At 36.9% G+C, this 20735-nt stretch overlaps 1 protein-coding gene across 1 annotated transcript in view; it reads left to right on the forward strand.

Annotated features, from left to right (window-relative positions):
• The window catches only part of acaca (acetyl-CoA carboxylase alpha), a 66599-nt gene that overhangs the window by 39071 nt on the left and 6793 nt on the right, over nt 1-20735 (forward strand). The window contains 18 exon segments of the mRNA XM_079870733.1: nt 2-118; nt 198-422; nt 1186-1233; nt 4154-4309; nt 6216-6362; nt 6615-6884; nt 6984-7081; nt 7566-7686; nt 8547-8657; nt 11880-12023; nt 12096-12216; nt 12853-12949; nt 13941-14037; nt 14823-14958; nt 15037-15214; nt 16916-17028; nt 18862-19016; nt 19205-19375. Coding sequence (XP_079726859.1) covers nt 2-118; nt 198-422; nt 1186-1233; nt 4154-4309; nt 6216-6362; nt 6615-6884; nt 6984-7081; nt 7566-7686; nt 8547-8657; nt 11880-12023; nt 12096-12216; nt 12853-12949; nt 13941-14037; nt 14823-14958; nt 15037-15214; nt 16916-17028; nt 18862-19016; nt 19205-19375 — 2505 coding nt within the window.

Genomic DNA, 20735 nt, shown 5'->3' on the forward strand with positions numbered 1-20735 from the left:
TTTGCTGCTGGAGGCCATGGATGAGCTGGAGGTGGCCTTCAACAACACCACAGTGCGCACGGACTGCAACCACATCTTCCTCAACTTCGTCCCAACCGTCATCATGGACCCTTCTAAGGTTTCAATGAGTTTCAATGGATTTTTGTTTTAGGAAGGTACATCTTTGCATGTGTTTTGAGCCTTTGTGTTCTCATCAGATTGAGGAATCCGTGCGCTCCATGGTCATGCGCTATGGCAGTCGTCTGTGGAAACTCCGCGTGCTCCAAGCTGAGCTGAAGATCAACATCCGACTGACGCCCACTGGCAAGCAGATCCCCATCCGCCTCTTCCTGACCAATGAGAGTGGCTACTACCTGGACATCAGCCTGTACAAGGAGGTCACAGACTCCCGTACAGGACAGGTGGGGCACAAAGACCGACAGGTGGGGCTCACGTGTCTCTCATTAACACACACACACACACACACACATACATACATACACAGACATCTCAAACTGAACTACAGTATTATGCCTTTGTCATCCTTCATTGTTTGTTAATCATTGTTAATTTTCTGTCGATGGTAAATTCTCTATTAGTCAAAAGTTTGGACACACCTAATTATACTTTATTTGGACTGTTTTTTTGTTTGTTTGTTTTTTACATTTTAGAATAATAGTAAAGCCAAAGCTATGAAATGATACAAATAGGAATTTTGTAGTGAATGTTGAAAAATGTTTGATGTTTTACCTTCTTCAGATTCGACACGTAGACATTCATGCGTAGACACAATTTATATATATATTTGTCTGCAAAGCTTATTTCAAGCATTTAAGAATAGATCAAAATGTTTTATGATATTTTTAATTAATGATAAATATAACATGAAAATTACACTACAATTCAAACTTTTGGATTTCGGTAAGATTTTATTAAAAGAAGTCTCTTGCATTTGTTTGATCAATAATACAGTAAAAACAGTAATATTGTGAAATATTATTACAATTTAAAATAACAGTTCTGATTTAATATATCAATCTAATATGCTCACTTTAGTGCCCAAGAAACATTTCTAATTATTATTAAAGGCACAGTATGTAAGTTTCGCCAGTAGAGGTCGCTTTTTCAAAACAATAACAAAGGCGTAGCTTGATGACGCCGTGAATGAGTGTGGAATCATAGGAGGTGTCGTCTTTACCTCCACAGCTGATGGAAAGCAATCCGACAGGACTCAGGCAGAAATCATGTTCATGGGTGAGCTAATGTATTAAAGTTTTACTTATGTTATTGTGGTATGAAGCAGGGACGGGGCCGAGAGCCTGGGACATTTTACGTTGCTGTTTTATTATTGCCTATATGCCGCAGTCAGCCTCTGCCGCTCCTTTCGTTTTGTTGTTTATTTTATGACTAAAGAAACATTTATCGTCCGCCTCCTTCCCTGAACTTGAACTTTGTTACAGTTACGTTTGATCACTTAAATTCACGTTATTTTATTTCATTCTAATAAAACAGCCCAAGTGCTGAATTACTACTCATACAGGTCAGTTTGTCTGACGAATTACAATTGTGGGGCAACGCAGCGCTGTTTTACAAAACAGTCATACTAAATACGTTTGAGTGTGTCGAAAGTTATGTTAACATTACTGTGTGTTAACTCGATGGCTGGTATGAGACACATGCACACTCCAGAAAGCTAGATCGATATTAGAATATCATATTATTATTTAAAGGTGGATGACTTGTTGCTAAGCGGGATGCAATTTATTTTAAAGGGGACATATCATGCTAAATCCACTTTTTTAGCCCTTAAATGCATTTTGTTGTATATTTGGAGTGTTTAGAAGTACAGAAAAGTTGAAATTATTCTCTTCAGGTGCTTCGTTGATATCTTTATATTCTGTTTTGGCCTTATTTTTCAACCTGTTCCAATTTTTCTGTTATCTATGACGTTTTGTGAACTATTACGTCACAGTATTTGCAGCGGAACTGCCAAATAAGGACATTGACTTCCAGCCCAACACTTCGAGCAATCCGCCATTTTTATTTCTCGCTGCAATTTTGTAGTCCAAGCTAAAAGATGCAGAAGTTACGAGAGGGTAAGTTAAAATGTTCGGTTGTTGGATGTAGTAACCCACACGCTTCATTACACCGTCTAATGTAGATGAACTGCCGCGCTTGTGACAGGGCCATAGACTGTGGACAGGGCGCATGTTTAACTGAAAGAACGAGCAGAGAGAGAGAGACCCGGTCGCGCGCACGCACTCTCTCTCTCTTTGGAGCCAGGCAAAAGTGTAAACAAGACACCGTCTCCAAACTAGACGCTGTCTTGCTCTCTCTCCCTCGCACATATTAATCAAAATAAATCGAGACGGTGGTAAAAGGTCGGAAGACCAAAGTTTCATGTGTAAATACAGTAACACACCATTGCGATACATCCATATGAAGACGTTGTTCTGCAGGTTCGTCGTCTTCATTTTCATCTCGCTCCGGCTCCGACTCTGGCTCGAACATGTAAGGCTGGCTGGACAAGTCTTCCGTTGTTGACATTTTGTTAATAACGTGTGAATAAAAAGTTTCTGTGCGGCTAGATAATCGTATCTCTGCTATCAAACTACAAAAATGGCCGAACGGGGTGGAGTTGAACCGAGTGTCACCTCTACAACCTGGAGAGGGGGTGGGGTATGAAGTGTCTCAATTATATTTAAAGAGACCGCACCAAAATGAGTTGCTCTCAGACGCACATCAGAAAAGGGGTAGAAAAGGGGCCTGTGGAGCTATAATAATGAGGAATTCATATATATCCATTGCAGTTCCGCTTTATATAGACTACAAATGTATGATTTATATGTAAAAAGGAACGATTTAAAAGCATGATATGTCTCCTTTAAAGTATATTGTATGATAGAGAAAATGATGTATTACCGTTTCTTCAAATAAAGCTCTTTCTGATTTTGCTATGTTAGCCGCCATGGTACAAACATGTTACTCGCTGTAAATCATTACAAGAGATTCAAACAATAAGTCTAACCATGTTGAACTATATAACGATGATTAGTTTTCTGTCGATAAAAGTGTCCAAACAGTTGCTCACTTGTCTAATAAAGCACATAATATATTAAAGCGTCTTCCATGGTTTCTACGGAAGTAAACAAAAAAGAAAAGTGAAGTCCGCACACTGCAAGCTACTCCAGATAAAATGATTGAACGCATTTGAGTAGCTAGCAGTGTGCATCACTTCACTTTTCTTTTTTTGTTTGTTGTTTTTTTTTGGATGTGCACACCAGTTTTGTATTTTTGATTTATACGGAAGTAAAACCAGAAATCAAGGATAGCTTGGATATGACGTCATTGGCAAGCAACGCAATGGCACGGGCCGTTAAAATAGCTGATTTCTCCAAATTTAAACATGTTGTAAACATTTGGGATAATGTAAAGTCAAGTCAACAAAATATATATTGTTTTAGTGGTTTTTGGATATTTTAATCCAAAAATCTTACATATTGTGCCTTTAATATTGGAAACTAGTTGTGCTGCTTGATATTTTTGTAAAAACGTGATACTTATTTTATTTTTTTCACGATTATTTGAATTAATAGAAAGTTCAAAATGAACAGCATTTATTTGAAATAGAAATAATTTGCAATATTATAAAGGTCTGTCACTTTTAATCAGTTTAATCCATCGTTACTGAATAAAAGTATTAATTTATCAAAAAAATGCACTGACCCCCAACTTTCAAACTGTATTGTATATTTTTATAATATGAAAAAAAAATTGTATTCAGTCATGTGACCAAACACATTGTACATTGTTCAATGTACAATCTGCTGTTGTAGTAAGGCAGAGGTTACACACTAGGTTCAGTAATATCATTCTTTAAAATATTGGCGTTCAGTGATTTGGCATTGTGCTAGTTCACAGTTTCGTTTCATTTGTCAGTGATGTGCTGACTTTTCTGTCTAAATGTAAAAAAGAATTGAGTTTTTAAAATGTTTGCAAATCACCTTTAGTCATTGTTACATCAACTGTCCGTCTTTTTTGTTTCCATCATTGGGCAACTGTCATCTGTTTGTCTATATGCGGGGATATATTTATATTATTTTTGTGGTTAATTGTATAACTTTAACTCTGCCTGACTGGCTGACTCTTTCTTGCCCTCCATCTCTCTCCTCAGATCATGTTCCAGGCGTATGGAGATAAGCAGGGTCCTCTTCACGGCATGCTCATCAACACACCCTACGTCACTAAAGACCTCCTGCAGTCCAAACGCTTCCAGGCCCAGAGCCTCGGCACCACATACGTCTACGACTTCCCAGAGATGTTCCGTCAGGTATCGTCCACAAGCTGAAACAGTAGTCTAGTGATGGCTAATATTTAAGAAGCTCAAGATTTGATTTGAATTCAATTCAGGGCATCACATTGCAATTACAAAATGCTTAATGCATCTGTACATCTCAATTTGTCAACAATAGTTGACAAATCATTAGGGTGCAAATCTTTTAGCCAATCTAAATATATATATATATATATATATATATATATATATATATATATATATATATATATATATATATATATATATATATATATATACAGTGCTATGCATAAGTTTAGACACCCATGCTAAAGTTGACTAAAAAGAGGAATAAAAAATCATCTTTTGGAAATTGAACATAATGCCTTAATTAAAAAAATTAGGAAAAATCCAACCTTTAAGGACACCAATTTTCTTTGTTAATGAATAATGTATCGTAAATAAATAAATGTTCTTCCTTAAAATACAGGGTGCATAAGTTTGGACACCCCTATGTTAAATTCCCATAGAGGCAGGCAGATTTTTATTTTTAAAGGCCAGTTACTTCGTGGATCCAGGATACTATGCATCTTGATAAAGTTCCCTTGGCCTTTGGAATTAAAATAGCCCCATATCATCACATAGCCTTTACCATACCTAGAGATTGGCATGGTTTTATTTCAGTTAGCCTAATAGCTGGTTTGATTTGCATTGAGCGATGATCTTATGGTAAGTACTCCATGCCAATCTCTAGGTATGGTGAAGGCTATGTGATGATGTGGGGCTATTTTAATTCCAAAGGCTAAGGGAACTTTATCAGGATGCATAGTATCCTGGCTCCATGAAGTAACTGGCCTTTAAAAATAAAAATCTGCCTGGCTCTATGGGAATTTAACATAGGGGTGTCCAAACTTATGCACCCTGTATTTTAAGGAAGAACATTTATTTATTTACGATACATTATTCATTCACAAAGAAAATTGGTGTACTTAAAGGTTGGATTTTTCCAATTTTTTTTAATTAAGGCATTAAGTTCAATTTCCAAAAGATGATTTCAATCTTACAGATGCCAAACTTTTGAACAGCAGTATATATATATATATATATATATATATATATATATATATATATATATATATATATATATATATATATATATATACTGCTGTTCAAAAGTTTGGCATCTGTAAGATTTTTTATATTTTTAAAAGCCTCTTCTGCTCACCAAGGCTGCATTTATTTGATTAAAAATACAAAACACCCCCAGTAATATTGTGAAATATTATTACAGTTTAAAATAACTATTTTCTATTTGGATATATTTTAAAATATAATTTAATCCTGTGATCAAAGCTGAATTTTCAGCATTCTTCAGTGTCACATAATTCTTTAGAAATCATTAAATATGATGATTTGCTGCTCAATAAATTTTTATAATTATCATCATTGTTGAAAATGGTTATTTTTTCAGAATTCTTTGATGAATAGAAAGTTCAAAAGAACAGCATTTATCTGACATAGAAAGCTTTTGTAACATTATGCACTACTGTTCAAAAGTTTGGGTTCAGAAATAAAATAACTCAATACTTTTATTCTGTAAGGATGCATTAAATTGATCAGAAGTTGCAGTAAAGACATTTATAATGTTACAAAAGATTCTATTTCAAATAAATGAAATAGTACTTTCTATTCATCAAAGAATCCTGAAAAAAAATTGTACACCACTGTTTTCAAAATTGATAATTGTTTACAAATAAATTCTGAAATCTGAGAAAGTATTGCATTGCACCTGTAAATAATTTTTTTCTTTCATGTTTTAAATTTTTTTTTTTTTAAAAGAGCACTTGAAATATATGAACATAAATATTTATTGTGATTTCATAGCTTCTTACTATAAATATTTCTGAGTGATTAGTTTCTTATGCTGTCCATTTTTCTCTAGTCTTTAAGGAAGTTATGGCAGTCCATGGATGCACACGCCAACTTACCCAAGTGTCCTCTTCCATCGGAATTGCTCACCTTCACTGAGCTGGTTCTCGATTCTCAAGGTCAGCTGGTGCAGATGAACCGCCTACCTGGAGGAAATGAGGTTAGGTTGCACCATGTTAATGATACTGGCTAACTGGCAACATATTTTCCTTATCCTAAACACAACTTCATCTTAATTTGCGTTGTCTTGCTCATTTTCAACAAACCATCACATGCAGTACACTTTGCACACTGTAGGGGGCCCCTTTGCTTCTTAAATGTTTGTGAGGCTCTGCAAGCATTGATTTAAAATGAATTTATTTGATCACAACTTGCTTAAAACTCATGATTCTTCAATTGTCTGATTCACTAGATTGGCATGGTAGCATGGCGGATGACTATCCGAACCCCTGAGTACCCAGCCGGCCGTGAGATTATCGTGATCAGCAATGACATCACACATAAGATCGGCTCCTTCGGGCCACAGGAGGATGTCTTGTTCCTGCAGGCTTCAGAAATGGCTCGGGAAAGCGGCATCCCGCGAATCTATATCGCTGCCAACAGCGGAGCCCGGATCGGCCTGGCAGAGGAGATCAGACACATGTTCCACGTGGCTTGGCAGGATCTGGCGGACCCATACAAGGTCTGGAGTGGCTCCAGGGGAAGGGATCAGAGATCATTAATTTAGTGATTATCTTTTGGATGTGTGTCATAATCATTGTGTTTTTCTGTTGATTCATAGGGCTTTAAGTACCTGTACCTCACACCTCAGGACTATAAGAAGGTGTCTGCTCTGAACTCAGTCCAATGTGAACATGTAGAAGACGAGGGAGAATCCAGGTGTGTTACTTATTATCCCATAAACAGTTGTTTAGCTCAACTTTTTTTTAAATAATTGTAGGTTTCTTTTTTCGCAAAAAAAGTGTACTTTATTCTGCACAAAATGGTTTTCTGCACCAAAAAAAAAATTGTTTCGCATTAGCAATTTACACCCTGTGTCTTATTATCCATTGGAAAGATCACTAGTTATATAAAAATGTAAAAAATATATTACATTCTTCTGCCATTTAAAAATAAGTTTCTTTCCTACTTCCCATCAATTCAACATTACTGGCATGCTCAGTTGCTGAACACAGGATAGGAATTGTTACTTCTTTTATATCTGATATTAGAAGTCATTTTTGCTGTTTAGTTTCAATAAGTGGTTGGACTGGGAGGAAGTTTTGAGTTGTGAAAGTAACAGGATATTTACATTGTACATTTTTCTGTCATTGATTAAGGATTAAATAAATTCTCCTCTAATGGAACCTGTGTGTCTTTGCAGGTATAAGATCACTGATATCATTGGTAAAGAGGAGGGGTTGGGTGTGGAGAACTTGAGAGGTTCTGGCATGATCGCAGGTGAATCATCGCTGGCGTATGAGGAAATTATCACCATGAACCTGGTATGCTGACAGAACACACACACTTGTTACAAACCATGGCAAATATTTGGCAAAACATTTGGAAAAGTTCCACCTTTGAATACTCAAATAAAAGTTTGGGGTCAGTAAGATTTATATATATATATATATATATATATATATATATTAATATATATATATATATATTAATATATATATATATATATATATATATATATATATATATATATATATATATATATATATATATATATATATATATATATTAATATATATATATTAATATATATATATATATATATATATATTAATATATATATATATATATATATATATATTAATATATATATATATATATTAATATATATATTAATATATATATATATTAATATATATATTTATATATATTAATATATATATATATATTAATATATTAATATATATATTAATATATATATTAATATATATATATATATATATATATATATATATATATATATTAATATATATATATATATATATATATTAATATATATATATATATATATATATTAATATATATATATATTAATATATAATTAAATGGATCAAAAGTTATAATGAATACATTTACAATGTTACAAAAGATTTCTTTTAAACTTTCTATATGTCAAAGAATCTGAAAAAATATGCATCACGGTTTCCACAAAAATATTATAATATTCCAGTTATTGTAATAATATTCCACAATATTTCTGTTTTTACTGTTTTTTCAAATAACTGCAGCCTTGGAGAGCATAAGAGACTTCTTTCAAAAAATGACAAACTTGCCATCCCCAAACTTTTGAACGGTACAGTATATGATAGTGTTTCTGAGCCTCTGTGTCTTCGGTGGTCCTCAGGTGACATGCAGGGCCATTGGAATCGGAGCGTACCTGGTGAGACTCGGCCAAAGAACCATACAAGTGGAGAACTCTCACATCATCCTGACTGGAGCTGGAGCTCTTAATAAGGTCAGCAGCTGCACATAAACGTGTTTTGTATTTTGTGGTTTAGAAATAGAATCCACCACATGCCAACTTGTGCCTCCTCGAAGCAGTTTTTTTTTTTTTTTTTTGGCCTAGTCTGCTTTGTATATTTTCAAAGGTCTTCTCTGTTTAGTTGCTGCTATGAAAAATGGCATTTGTGCATAAATTATCTATTCACTCAGCTGATAAGGGCACTTTAATTGGCCTCTCTTTTAATTGTGTGAAGTAATTTGATTGGGCCGAGGCAGGAATGGTGACAGGTTAGCGTGAACTCTAAAAGCCTGGTGTGCGATCAACTATGACCCAAATAAATGAATCCCTAATTCATGCAATTACCACGACTGCATTACAATATGACTTTTATGAATCAGCCAGTTTCTTATTTTACTGGTGACAGGGATTGGTTGTGGTCGGCTGTGCGTTCAAGCATGTGTTAAAGGAACCGTTCACCCAAAAATGTAAATTCTTTCATCGTTTATTCACCCCTCATGTCATTCCAAACCCACGACTTTATTCGATAAGACACAAAAGGAGAAAATTTGTATGTACAAAGTGTGTACTAGTAATTTTTTTTATTACCATGCAATTGTCTTAATTTTGGGTCTAGTGATTTCAAGCTTTAAAAAAGGAAGAAAAAGCATCACATGTGCTTTATTGGGAACAGAAATTAAATCAGAAATAAATTTCCAGAAGGAAAACTGATGTCACTGTATAAAGACAATGAAAGTCAATGGAAAGTCACCTGCCATGATTGAAAAACAAACGTGTATGTGTGCGTTTCTCTAGGTGTATAATTCACCCCTCAGTGATTGCCATCCCCCCGCATGTCTCTCTCTCTCTCTCTCTTCGTCTCCTGTCATGATGCTGCAGCTCCTACAGGAATAATAGAAAGAGAAGCGTGAAGTTGTTATTTGCATAGAAATAGGCTGATGCCTGGGGCTGAGACCGGGGAGGCACTCCCATAATATTCCTCTGAGAACAGAATTGAGCACTTCTACTGCTGCAGATATCCCTGTCTCGCTCTGCCTTTCCACCATCACTCTCTGCAGCAGTCCAGATTGGGGTTGGGAACCAAGAAACAGTTTTTATTCAGAATAATTTCCCATTAGCAGTTTGTGAATGTCTATATCCTTTCACTGGTTTGGACAGAAATACGGTATTCAGATATTTCAGGCACGGTCATGATTTGTCACGTCCAGTGTCCGGTTGTCCTCTCTGGAACCGCAAGAACACCCCAAATATTCTCATCTGTGTATGTCCTTTACAGTCCTATTTCTGTGTTAGTTACAGGCAGGTCTGCAAGTGATTCTGATTGTTATGAAGATATCAGTCTCAGAGTTGTTTTTGTGTGGATGTTCCAACCTCAGTGATTCTGTCACCGTTGAAGGTATGGAAGAGTTCAGTCTTTTATTAACCACTGGAACAAAAGGGAAGTATGCCACAATAAAAAAACATATATGTTTGGAGTTGAAGTCAAGGGCCAGACAAAAACTAGGTTCCCTGCATTCCAGATCTGGACCTTATAGACCTCATGGACTCAAGATCCAAACCAAGACTGACCCTAACAAAGAAGTAAAGTTGAAGAATTTGTTTTATGGAAAATCAAACAATTTACCTTTTAAGCATTGTGTTTAGTTTTCTTGTGGGGCAAGCAGAAATCAAAGCCGAGTAGTGATTTTCTGTGCCACTAGCGGCACCAAACACACAATTGCAAAAAATCGGTGAAAAAGGTGTCCTAGACGCACACATTGGACATTCACGCCATATACCATTGTTCAGCCAAAGCGGTAGTCCTGCTTCAAACTCATGCCATTCATTGAACCAGAAGTTGTCAAGGAGCTCAAAATAAGCAGAAATGCTTCACAGTGTTTACACTATTTATGGCCTGTGACACCACAGAAAAATTACATTACCTCTACAGAAAGCATTGTGTGAATGAATGGTGAAAGGAAGAAGAAATCTGAGTATTGATGCAGTCCCAGAGGCATAAATAACCCCTTACTCTCCCGCACTGACCACTCAATGACACCGTCATTCTTCCCAGGTCCCTGACAGCATTGAGCGGAAAGCAGACTCTCCTCAGCCTACAGCACTGGACTGACTGCCTGTGTGATGGTATTGATCCGCAGCCCCAGGACCTCCGCTAGCATTGTGCCATTAGCACACAATACACACATCTTGCTTCCTAGTTCTATGATGTTCTTTCTCATGTAAGAAGCACAAAGAAGAGTTAGTGACATTACTTTTTTGATTATCAACATATTGTAGTTTATTCTGGCCAAGAATCCCCCAACCAGTCTATTTCCAAGGTGCCACCATCCATTTTATTATGACCCTTTCTGACCTTTCAAACAATTCCTATGACAAAGTTGAAGTTCTTTGGACTTTGAGCATCATTGCAATGCTTGAATTGCAGGCAACTTGACATCAGGGGCAGCGCTATAGTTTGACTCTTGAATCCATAGAGACAGTTCCACAGTTCATATTTTTTTTAATGTGATGTTTAAGGGCAAGGGTTAATATGAAATCGATAGTTCCACAAAATGACTGGTGTGGAACCAAGTTATTGCTAATTCACATAATGGCATATCAGTCTCCATTAGTTCTACAGACAACACTGAAGAAATTTCTTTAAAAGCTGTTTAGACTCAAGATCTGAATGTACTTCAAACGAAATGAAGAAAATCTATCCAAAAAAAGGTCTTCGTTTCAGTGTTTCTAAACAGATCACCAGTGCAGACTTTCTGGAAAAGTTAACGCCGGCTTTTAATCACTTTCGAATTGCCATCGGTCCGTGAGGATTGTTTAATAGGTGCGTGTGCTCTAGGACTCCATCTTTGATATGGAAATCTTTTCAGGTTTTCTTTTCATTTATTCACTCGTTCCACATTCCCAGCAACGTGACTGGAGGTGAAATGTTCGCAAACAGTACACCGTTGCGCAGCTACTTCAAACTTTCCCCCTGAGTGATAAGTGTAGAAGAACTTTGCCAAAAATATATTGGGGCCTTAACTCGTGTACTGACTTTCACGGACAAAACTCTGCAACCAAAGCATAATATGAAGTTCTTGAGGATATCTTGGGGATATATTTGCACTAAATGGTTGAGTATCTGGTTTGAAAGTGACTTTTGTGTGAGCTGTGTTTTTGTGACTCCAGTACTTTGTATGGCAGCCAACCATTCACCTTTTTGCTCTTTCTCTACAGGTTCTGGGTCGAGAGGTGTACACCTCCAATAACCAGCTAGGTGGAGTACAGATCATGCACAATAATGGAGTCACGCACACCACTGTGTGCGATGATTTTGAGGGAGTGTTTACGTTACTTCACTGGCTGTCCTACATGCCGAAGGTATGCAGCAAACACTGTGACATGTAACCCGGAGAATGTGATTTCGAGTCTAACAGTGCTATTTTCCTTCAGAATATGTCCAGTCCTGTTCCAATGCTCTCTGCTAAAGATCCCATTGATCGGCTAGTGGAGTTCATTCCTACCAAGGCACCTTATGACCCACGCTGGATGCTAGCGGGACGTCCCAGTCTGAGTGAGTGGATGCTAGAACCCTAATTCAATACAAGTACAGCTATATTGACTGCATCCGTGCCACGGTGCCAGTTACCACAGGTCTGGTTATACGGTACCAATGTGAATGATGTGGGTGAATTACTGTCAAAATCATGTGACCAATATGCCGAAAATGTAGAAGAAACAGGAAATTATAAAATAGTATAATATCACTGATACAGAAACTTATTTACTTACTGTCAAACTTCTGTTGAACTCAGAACATAGGATTTGTTGATGCTTCCTACAGCGATATCTTGAGTTTTGTGTATTAATTGTGTTGAGGGATGTGTTGTTAGTTGGGGGAAGTATCCAGTAATGGATGGCTGTGGTCTGAGGGTTTATGTTTGAGGCACAGCACTAGGTCTCTCCTCTCAGAGATAAGACACTCGGGGATATATGGAGTGTTTTTTATTGGCGAGACAGATTACACATCACTGTAATTACCACAGTGAGGTGGGGAGATATCGAGAGTGGGTGGCAGGGAGAAGAATCTTTGTCTCAGTGCTGAGACGGGTCTCAGTGTAATTGAACGGTAACCTCCTCCTGCAGCAGCTTCCCCTCGGTTAAGATTGGGTGCTAATGCAGCTCTGATGGTCTCTCTCCTTCCATACAGACACTAAGGGTGCGTGGGTGAGCGGGTTCTTCGACCATGGCTCTTTTCTGGAGATCATGCACCCGTGGGCACAGAGTGTAATCGTAGGACGAGCTAGGTAAGCAGCAATTATCAATACAGCGGCCCCAAAAGTATTTAGACTCTTATGCAAATCTTAAAATTGTATGAATGTCATTGCAGATGCCACTTGGTTTGATATTTTGTATAACAAATGATGCTACTGTAGAACTGACCTTTTTTAAAAATATGTTTTCTTGAAAAGCGTGCTTATGTTCTCTTTCTTAAAAATAAATGCCACATGCAATGACATACATTTGCGAATAGTGATTTTTCTAATGATTAACCATACAATCTGAGCCTTTACACTCCTCAGTGAACTTGTGTTGACCTCTGACCTCAATGCCTAAAGGGCAGCGTTTGTCAATTGGAAAGGTCTTGGTCTGATAAATGCACTTTGAAAGCTCCTGTGGGGAACATTAGTTTTTCATCAGTCTTCTACTCAATTCTCCTTTAGTTGTCTAACACAATACAGACATTGATTTTTATTTTATTTATTTTTTGTCTGCATGAAAAGCTTTTTTTTATTTGCTCTGTAATTTTTTTAGAGTTATTTTAAATGATTTCAGTATTTTAAACTTAAATATTATACAGCATTTTATACATCATTGGAACCTTTAATGTTATTAATTTTAAATGAATCACTAATAAATTAAGAAATGTCAGTTCAAAAACTAGTTAATTTAAATAAAAATTGCTATAAATTGTTTAAAAAAATGCTATATATTTATAAAATATTTTGTTTGAAAGCCTTACTTTCATTGTTTACATTTTCAGACAGAAGACAGAAATTTTATATAAATATTTATATAATTGAACTAAACATGTTTCAAGAATATTTTGATGTAATTTATCTTATCCTTCACCCAGCTGAATATGTATCATAAACATTACAATATAATGACACTTTTAAAAAAACGTTTTTCAGAAAATTAGATTTAAAAAAAAATTCAAAATTTTATTTTTGTTATTGGTGTGTGTTTGTTTTATTCTGTTCCTTTGTAACAATTAGTCTCTCTTGGTAATTGAAGGTTGGGCGGGATCCCGACTGGAGTAGTTGCAGTGGAAACCCGATCGGTGGAGCTGTCAATCCCAGCAGACCCAGCTAATCTGGACTCGGAAGCCAAGGTGACTACTTAGAAACACTTCCAGACTCTCAAGCCTTGTTCAGACTGTCAGTCAAATACGATTTTTGTGCATATCCGATTGGAATCCAGTCGTAGCGAGTGTGAGCGGCAAAAAAATCACATGAAATGTGATTTTTACAAATCTTTTTTAAGATACAGTCACATGTGGTTTGAAATCCTATTCAAATCGCATTTCTGGAAATCAGCTTCAGTCTGACCGCTCTGATTGGTTTTTGCGTGGTTTTATGTAACTTTCTCACGCCACCTGTCAGATGTTGTTATAGGAAATATGCTGAAAGTCGCTGCATAAACAAGGTTGTGTTGCTGCAAAGTGCCTGTCGAGCTGAAAATTACAACAGCTTGTAAATGGAGACATGTTTTGAGACCGGCGGAGATAAAAGCATGGAATAAAGCCACGCACACCAGCCTCCTGCGTGTCTGCCACTGCCTCAGAAGACGCCGATATCCAGCACAGCAGCAACACATTGTCATGTTGTAAATAAGATAACATCTCTATTGCTGTTGTTGTTTTTTGGCATATGCCTACCAACGCAACGTCATTGCCATAGAAACCAATACAGATTATCTGGCAAATGAAAGAGCGCCACAGGAAACCCACACCGGATCTGCATAGTTGCGATACATAGTGTGGACAGTCAATCATTTAGACCAGATTCCAATTGGATACACAAATAATCTGATAATCTGGACTGGCAGTGTCAACATAGTCTCAGTCACATGATTTCTGTCAGAAAGATGACCAGTGTTTTGTGCTGTTTCCTATAGATCATTCAGCAAGCAGGACAAGTGTGGTTCCCTGACTCTGCTTTTAAGACTGCACAGGCCATTAAAGACTTCAACAGAGAGGGGCTTCCGCTCATAGTGTTTGCCAACTGGAGAGGCTTCTCTGGAGGGATGAAAGGTCAGTGATATGGGAAGAGAACTGGTATGTGCTTTAGTGATCTGTGATGGTCTCTGCTAACACCTCTCCTGTCTTTAGACATGTATGACCAGGTGCTAAAGTTTGGAGCATATATAGTGGACGGGCTGAGAGAGTACAGACAACCAGTGCTGGTGTACATCCCACCACAGGCGGAGCTCCGGGGAGGATCATGGGTCGTCATAGACCCCACCATCAACCCTCGCCACATGGAGATGTATGCGGACAAGGACAGCCGGTAAGAATTAGGACGTGGAACAAAGGCTTTTTTTTTCTTTCTTTTTTGTCAATGTGCATTGCACCTTTTTTACATTTTTTGGAAACATAACAGTAAGCACTGCGTTAAAACGGAAAACAAAACGCATACACCAAAAAAATGAATAAATAAAAATAATAATAAAATGAAATGGTCAGACAAGTGTTGTCATGAGACTGGAATTTCCAACTTCAATACAATACCTTGATAAAAATCGATATTTTCAATACCATTTTTGATACTATGGGGAAAACTGCCATATACACAGCCATATTTTTACTGCTGTGATTTTGTTGTAATGTTTTACTCGCAGCATGCATGGGAAGGCTTTATTTGAATCCTTAAACTACATTTACAAAAACATGACAGTAATAGACAGCAAACAGTAATAAAATAAGAACAAATAATCAAATTGCAAATGATAGCACAAATAAATACAATAGAATAAAGAGATAAATGAAATAAACATGGCTTTAAGTTTTTCAGGTGGGTCTAACAGTAGTATTCAGGTAAGAAATACTACAGAAATTAAATCAAATGTAAAATAACACTGGATAGTTTTCATTGTAAAAATGAAATACAGATTAATGCTTACAAGTAAAGTTCCAAAAGTTATTCAGTCAAGAGCAGCGAATGATTTTCTCTTTTGTTCTTTGATTAACATGACAGACTCCAGCAGATTTATTAGGCTTCTGTCATTTTAAGAGCTTATGCACGGATCCAATTTACTGTTACACAACTATTTATGTTTCAAAACTGACTGTATTTACCTGAATACTTGGCAAGATGAGCATTTTGACATAATTTGTCTTTGTATTTGACCGTGTAAGCGCAAAAAAGTAGTCAATTTGGTACTCGCAATTTGGTAAAGCGCGAAACCTGCGAGAATGACTAAAATTATGCACAATACAAGCACTAGTCAACCGGAACAAATGAGACGAGTGAGCGACAGGAGGCGGGTGTCAATTCGCTGTTGTAATTTCGGCCCTCACAGATAATTTTTCATAGTAAAGAAAAATATACATAATAACCGAAAAAGGTGTAGGCTGAAGCCTATGCTTATTATGCCTACCCTTTATACATAATTATTTAATGAGCGTCACTTTCCTCTCTGGATTCGTACAAAATAAACAAACAGTTACATAAGACAATTTCAGATATTATACATATCAGGTACACATATCAGATATTATTACAATAGTTAACATATGATATACACAAATTATTCATATTGAGTTATATAATTATTTATCATCTTGTTTTTAAACATTTTCTTGAATTAACAGAGTGAAGTACACAATTTTAAATCCTTATCACAATTGTTCCATAGGTTTACCCCTTATATATATATATATATATATATATACACATCTATTTATTTTTTGTATTAGTTCTTGCCCTTACTTTTTTAAACATATACATTCTTCTTAGTTTACAATGACTTTCTCTTATTTCGAACAGCCTCTGAATACAATTTGGAAGTAAATATTTCCGATATTTCAGTATCGATACCGAAAAGTATCAGTATGATATCGAAATATCGATATTTTTGACAACACTACGTCAGACCTTACTAGCCGGCCAATTTGAGTGATGATGCGAGAATAGCATTGTACCAGTGTTTCAAACAGATGCATTGTAATGGCCGGAGTGAGCTGATTCATCAGTGTGTGTGTTCTGCAGTGGGGGTGTCCTGGAGCCTGAAGGCACGGTGGAGATCAAGTTCCGTAAAAAAGACCTGGTGAAGACCATGAGACGGGTGGACCCTGTGTACATGGGGCTTGCAGAAAGACTAGGTAAGTTGTTCACAGTGCTCTCTCTCTCCTCTGAAATCGTATTTTGTTTTATTGGGCATGTATGAGTGTTGTATTAAAGCACATCATCGCTGCGTTCTGCTGATTGCGCCGACCCTCTCTCTCTCTTTCTCTCTCTCTCCTCCCTGAGGAGACGTGTCAATCACAGGGGTCTCAGATCAATCAGACCCCGCTGCTGTTCTGTACCTCCTTCGATCGATTACCCCCTCAGCAGTCACTAAAGAGGACTGTGTCACATGCAGCCATGCTGAATGATTGCCTCTGATGTGATCGATCTCTCTCAAACAGCCACAGGGTGATGGGAGATCCTGGAGAGCTCCTCGGTTGGGCCGCACTGTCGCTGTGTGATCATTCTTGCTAATTTTCTTGTGTAGAACAAGGGGTCAACACACAGATGCCTAAACAGTAGAATTGTGCCAGTGTGCTTAAAGTTGCAGTAAGCGAGAAACGCTGTTGATATTTGAAATCACTAAAACAAACACGCCCCTACCCAAAAGGATCACACCCCTATCTCGATAGCTCCACCGCTAAATTCACGAACACATCATACAACACAGAAACCTCCCCACTAATGAGTGTATACGCCCCTTACTGCTGATTGGCTACAAGTGTGTTTTGGTGCTCGGTCCGATCAACAGCGTTTCTCAGAAATCACTTGCTGCACCTCTAAGCCGACTTAAAATCAAAATGGACTTACTTTCTTAATATACTCTTTATTATATTAATATACTTTTTTTTTTTTTTTGGTACTATTCATCAGTGCATATTACTCTAAATAAAATATAGAATTGTGATGTTTCGTCAAAATGTAATAACTTGTTCCCAGTGTTATTTTAGTATCATTATATATTATAGTATTTATTCATATTTTTAATTAGATTTTTTGTATATATATTTTTTTCTGTGTGCCTAAATTTGTTTTAGTTTTTGAATGTATCTGTTTATATTTTAAATATATTTATTAAGCTTAATTTTTATTTTAGTTTTAATCATTTTAGTACTTAAACATTGAAAGTTAATCTAATATTTATATTTTATTTTATTTCAGTTGATGGAAATTGGTTTAAATAGTTTTAGTTAACAGAAACGCTACTCGCTCCACCTCTGAAATCACTTTTCTTTTTGCTGGCAAAAAGATTATTACCCTTAACAGCAAAATTGCTATTCAGTTGTTTTAGGTAATGCCAAATCTAGTCAAAAATAAATCCATTGTAATAACTATTTATATAAACTAGGGCTGTTAAACGATTAATCGCGATTAATCGCATCCAAAATAAAAGTTTGTTTTTACATAATACATGTGTGTGTACGGTGTATAATTATTTTCTATATATAAATACGCACACATGCATGTATATATTTAAGAAATATTTGCATGTATATACTGTGTATATATATTTATATTATATATAAATATTTTATATATAAATAACACATTTTCTTAAATATATATATGCATGTGTGTGTGTATTTATATATAGAAAATAATTATACTCCGTACACAGACATAAATTATGTAAACACAAACTTTTATTTTGGATGCGATTAATCGCGATTAATCGTTTGACAGCCCTAATATAAACACCAAAAATTATTATTAAATAAAAACAGTAATTTAATGGCAGTTGATATCTTGAACTTTCATGCTCACATCTGATAAAAGTTGCCTCAAAAGTTATAGAAATATTTCAGGTGGGCAGTTGTCTTCTGAAACGGCTACATATCGTCCCGACTAATATATTGCTCTGTCCCCATTTTTAAGCTACTCATTTTTCATACATTCTACATAAATTTGCTGTGTGTGTGTGGTTTCAGGCACCCCGGAGTTGAATGTGTCTGAACGTAAAGAGCTGGAGAGTAAACTGAAAGAGAGAGAGGAGTTTCTGCTGCCCATTTATCATCAAGTAGCTGTGCAGTTCGCCGACCTTCATGACACACCGGGGCGCATGCAGGAGAAAGGAGTCATCACTGTGAGTACTCAACTTCTATTATAGCTCATACTAGTCTGCTCTGCTTTTTCATGCTTTTTTCACTTTCTGTTGGAATCATTCATATTGAATTCATATTTCTCCATTGTTGAAGAATCAAAAGCTCAAATAAAATAAGACTTAAATGAATTAAATTAATCTGGACTTGTCCTTTTATTGTGTGCGTTTAGGACATCCTGGAGTGGCCGACATCTCGGCTGTTCTTCTACTGGCGCTTGCGGCGATTATTGCTGGAAGACGCAGTTAAGAGGAAGATCCAGTGTGCTAACAGCGAGCTGACGGACGGGCAGGTTCAGGCAATGCTCCGGCGCTGGTTCGTGGAGGCAGAGGGAGCTGTGAAAGTATGTCACAAATAAAAAAAATACTATTGCAGTAAGGTGCAGTAAGCGATTTCTGAGAAACACTGTTGATATTTGAAATAGACACCCAAACAAACACACCCCTTGCTTCAATGCTCCGCTCCCATGATAGTGAACATGTTATGCAACACGGGAAACCACATAATCCTGGTGCAAGTATGGAAGAATCTGTCAATTCAAGTCACCTTTATTTATATAGCGCTTTATACAATACATATAGTTTCAAAGCAGCTTTACAGTGATAACAGGAAAATGAAGCATTTTGGCTGTTCAGCTGAAGTCAGTTCAGTGTTGATTCAGTTCTGTTGTAGAGATCATTAATTGTTAAAGGGGACATATCATGCTAAATCCACTTTTTTAGCCCTTAAAGGGATACTTCACCTCTGGGAAGATGAATGTGTATTTAAAATAGGTCATTTAAGTAAAATAAATGTGAAGAAATTTTTGAATTTGGAGCTTTCTAGACCGAGAAAAGCCAGAAAATGCATTTTTGTCTTATGTGGATGAAAGACAACAACTCCCAGAATGCACTTGCTTCGCTGCCTTAGGGGGCCACGCCTACCGGTAAGAGTGCGTAGTTGAAAACAACAAGGCTAGCCTACGTGATGAGTTTGCCAGTGATTTAGAGATGGGCCAAAATGTCCGGGATTCGGCTTTTGCGTTCTACAGTCGCCATTCATTATGTTTACTGTGGCGAGCAGGACGAGGCTGACGGCCGCGGGAGAACGGCGCGAGGCCGGTGGCGTCATTACTGAGACGCGCCGGGTCTCGCATCTCTCACGGGGGAGCGGGAATTTTCTTAGCAATGTTAAAACGCACATCAACCGATCACTTGTTTAGCGTTCATGTAAACACTACATTCACATTCACCAATCGGAATGAATTCAGTTAGATTGAAACAAAAGGTGCATGTGCATGTAAACAATGAATGGCGACCGCAGAAAGCAAAAGCTGAATCCCCAACATTTTGAACGATCTCGCCCGCCGGACAAGTCCGGGAAAAGGAGGATGTTGTTGTTTACCCCTACTTACTCAGCTTTCTCCTACTATTCAGCTTTCTCCACAGAACAAGAGCCTGCTAGCTTAGCTTCCAAAGAAAGACGGCTGACACTGTGTACATTCTGTGAGTGAGATCCCACCCTCTATGGGCGGGCTGAAAACATGCGGAACAACGCCATCTACTGGCTGTAGTCTTTAGCCTCTGACCAGAAAATCCTCCGATGACGCAAAATGACGATTTTTGCGTCATCGGAGGATTTTTTCCAGACAAAAAATACATAAATCTCTTGTCTCAGGGGGATATGAGGGTGGAAAGCATGGTAATTCGAAAATACTACAGGTT

The sequence above is a fragment of the Squalius cephalus genome (genome assembly GCF_949319135.1).
Source record: "Squalius cephalus genome assembly, chromosome: 5".
NCBI classification, from domain to species: domain Eukaryota; kingdom Metazoa; phylum Chordata; class Actinopteri; order Cypriniformes; family Leuciscidae; genus Squalius; species Squalius cephalus.